Raw genomic sequence first — 3973 nt, 5'->3', positions numbered from 1 at the left:
TAACAAATTGTACAAAAAAGCTTTAGTCACTTTCTTTTCGGAACCATGGGAACTTTTTTTCCCTCTCTTTATTGTATAACATATTGATTGCTATGTTTACAATTGGAGTGGTAAGTGTTATCTATAACTACCCAGCTACTGAAATGCATTACAACCAACCAAGGGAAACAAGTAATCACAATCAAATCATTTTATTTGGTAGGAAAATGCAAACTAAGCCAAAGTAAAGACCTAGTATTTTGAAAATTATATATGCACTCTAAATTGAAAGTCAATCAACATGGAAATTAAAATAACATCAATTTGTTTTACAAAATAAAACAATCATACCTTTATAATTTCTAATGGGTCAGTGGCAAGTTTAAGTAATGCTAAAATCTGGGATGTCATTTCTTGAAATGGACACATTGCAGATAGCCTATTGTGTAGCTTTGCACTTGGCAAAAATAAATAAATAAATGAAAATATATCAATCATGTAAAGTTTGAAAAGTTTTAGAGAAGGAAGAAATAAAATTAGATAGTCCATTCACATAATATTATTGTTTTAACAATGGTAGTTCATAAATGGATATATACATAAACAAGGGAAAATGTTATCACAAAGTAGATACAGCATTGGTTAGTATATTTAATATATCTTCTTTAATTTTTTATCATTCCTAATTAATTTTCATTTATTATAATTATTCTGCATTATTAGCTTAGTATATGGATTTAGGACTAATTTAAGCCTCCTTAGCTGACTGAATCATGGGAGAGATTATTAGATTTACAGCTGAAAATTAATACCATTAACTGATGAAGTATTGTGTTTTAGTCATTATAAGTAGTGTAGTTTGAACACTATTGTTAATTAACTATGTTTATTGCTAGACATATATTAATTTTGTTGTATATAGTTAGCCTACTTTGATCAGAAGTTCGTATTAAAATTTGAAACCTAATATGGAATAGATAATAATTAGGATACCCAGAGTCTGTTTCAATAATATTAGTTTTATTGTGTTGATAATCTCATGTGGGAGGCCTAGTGCTCATTCCATACCAAACTTTTGTGGCTTTTGAATACATACCTCTAGTAGCAACCATACCATTGGCCAGTTTCCACCAACAGCAGCACAAGAAACAGAGTACAAGTTGACACAGTATTGAAATATGGATAATGTTGAAAATTGCTAGAGTGGTATGGTTTATTAAATCTGAAATAATAATTGGTTGATTTAATTTTAGGGCTCTGAGAATTTTTAGGTGCCTGACTTGGGCAAGTTAGCTGTTTTCTTTATTTGTTTATTGTTTACATTCCCCATGCATGTAAGACAGTATAATTTTCAAACAAAGCTAATTTAATTAATTTATAAGCAAGTGGACAAAAGTTGGTATTACTAACATTTAATATAAAAATATTAATAGTACATTTGATTGTTGCTTTAAATCAGTTTTGAATTGTGTATTCAAACTTGTAGCTATTGCTATAATAAGAAAGACATAAGTACTAATTTTAATCAATTCATTCAACTGTCTTTCCCAAAACTAGGATAAAAGCAAAAGACAAAATTTCTGTAATTAAATATTATAAAGTGTATAAAAAAGAAAAATGAATGAAGAAAAATAAGCTATTGAATCTTCATTGCTTAGTCGTATAAAGCTCCATTGATGACACTCATTGCCATTAACCAATTTAGGCAGATGAGAGACTTGGATTTTGTAAAATATTTTGTTTTTTGCTTTATTCAGTTTAAGCTTTATATGCATGATGAATTATGATAGCATTATTTGTTTCTTCAGGTGCAGACATCTCGTGTCACTGTCATTACATATATTATTAATGTACACTTACTACATTATACACAAACAACTTCTATTGACAACTTACAAGTTTCGTACATTTTCAATCATTTTGTCTAAGCCTAAAATACAGTGTATGATGTAACACAGTAGTCACATCAACCTATACTGAGCTACAGTATGTTAAACTTAACTGCCGAGTTAGGTAATGAGTTTTTGCTAGTAATTTTTTTTTCATTAGTACCAGTTACACAAGTAATACCATGTATTATTCAGTGGTAAGTGTGAAGGCTTATAATGCTAAGAACTGGGTTTTAATACCTGTGGTGGACACAGCACAGTGGCTTATTGTGTAGCTTTAAGCTTAGCAACAAACAAATAAACCATGAAGAATAATCTTTATTTTATTAATTTTTCTTTTACAGTATTACAGGAATTCAACTTATAGTGGGATGTAAAACTCTTTTTATCTTCTTTTGATATGGCCTGTTGTTGAACATTCTTTTCAACATTGTTAAGCAGTAGTCTTGTGAACTACTTTTTTTTTTGCGTGAAACTATGATTGTCTCATGGTGAAGATTATTCATTCACCAGGATTTTCTTAATGTACAAAAAGTAATGAACATTTTTGTCAATCATGAAGGTAGAACTTATAATTAAATGTATGTACTGTTGGGAACTCATTTCTTGAAGTTGATGTAACTACTCAAGAGATGACAGTGACATCTGGGGTTAAACTGTTTATTTTGTTATTTTCATAACATACTGAGTGGTTCAGTTTATGTTGGTAACATATTTTTGTATTTATTTATTTCTGTTTCACAATGCTGATATATAAATGTTTTTTGTAATCTTGTCTGTTATCATTACTGAAAACATAGAATGCTACTAATAAGTTACCATATTATACTTGAAATAATACTTGAGTATTCCTTTTTTTGAAAAATCCAAAGAGGATATTGTTAATAAGTTTGACTTGATTTATTAAATTTGTTTGATCATGATGCCCTTGGTTCTTTTTTGCTACAATAGCCTGAAAATGATAGTACAAAAGATTCAACTAATATACCAATTATTTACTTTTTTTATTCATTTGTATGAAGAAGTAGCTTTGCTTCATAGGTCAAAAACATACAGTCATCTCCTACACATAATCATTATGGTGGTAACCACCATTGAATCATAACTGAATGATTCTCTCATCATTCCACAAGCCCTTTCTATTCTAATTCATCTGAGTTGTAGATTTTGTTCGAGAATGGGCAATTTCTTAGTGGGGAAATATGCAAGGAGTTAGGTTTGAATTATTTCTTCCTTCAGATGCAGATATATGGTTGCACAAGGTCATTAGACATATATTATCATATTACACCTTTTTTTAATAACATACACAACTTCTGTTAACAATGACTTATAATGTTCCTACTAATACTTTGTGCAATAATCTTATCTGAGCTTAAACTACAATGTATTATGTAACACAACAGTCACATCAAATTAAATGTACAAGGTGTTTATTGTTGAGTGGTTTGTGACAATGTAACAAGATCACTAAGTTTGCAGTACTTGCTATGTCGTATCATACAATCATGGCCTTGAGACATGCCAGCTGTTTCTGTAGATTGCACTAAAACACTAACAAATGACCAATGTGCCCAGAGCTGCAAATATTATGGGCAGAAGTTATTGGTTAAAAAGGTTGACCTATTCAAAGTTTGCTATTTTCCCCCAACATGCAAATCTATATTTATGTATTGATTTTATTTATATTATGTACTGGATATAAATGTATTCTAAATATAATATTTTTTTTACTAGGTCCAGCCACATGTATTCAGCAGTGTCTAAAGAAGATGACTTCTATGTTGGATCTGTTCCAGAAAGACGCAAAGCTCGAGCTGCAATTGCATCTTGTGTAACTGCTTTAAGTTTGTTTTTTCTGCATTGTTTATTTGTCCCAAATACTGATCAGATTGAAGTTATTTATGGTGACTTTAATGAAAAAGGTGAGATCCATTGTAATAACTTACTGTTTAAGGATATAATTTACATATATAAATGTTAGATTAATGATGAAGATCAATCATTTTAACTTCGAAACCCAAGAGTAAGAAAAAAAAAGAAGATTGGGTTAGTACTTTATTTATATATTTCATATATTTTATATATTTATATTTTTCATATTT

The 3973-nt window shown here is 29.3% G+C and overlaps 1 protein-coding gene across 1 annotated transcript in view; it reads left to right on the top strand.

The window, feature by feature from the left end:
* Window positions 1–1167: 1167 nt before the first annotated feature.
* Window positions 1168–3973, top strand: part of LOC106461018 (stimulator of interferon genes protein-like) — a 38363-nt gene continuing 35557 nt past the window's right edge. Inside the window, exons 1-2 of the mRNA XM_022390630.1 lie at window positions 1168–1185; window positions 3606–3793. Coding sequence (XP_022246338.1) covers window positions 3616–3793 — 178 coding nt within the window. The 5' untranslated portion in view covers window positions 1168–1185; window positions 3606–3615. The remainder of the gene's footprint in view (window positions 1186–3605; window positions 3794–3973) is intronic.

This window comes from Limulus polyphemus, unplaced genomic scaffold, assembly GCF_000517525.1.
Source record: "Limulus polyphemus unplaced genomic scaffold, Limulus_polyphemus-2.1.2 Scaffold1, whole genome shotgun sequence".
Taxonomy (NCBI): domain Eukaryota; kingdom Metazoa; phylum Arthropoda; class Merostomata; order Xiphosura; family Limulidae; genus Limulus; species Limulus polyphemus.
Note: the sequence above shows the minus strand (reverse complement) of the source record. Positions and strands in the feature narration are given on the sequence as shown.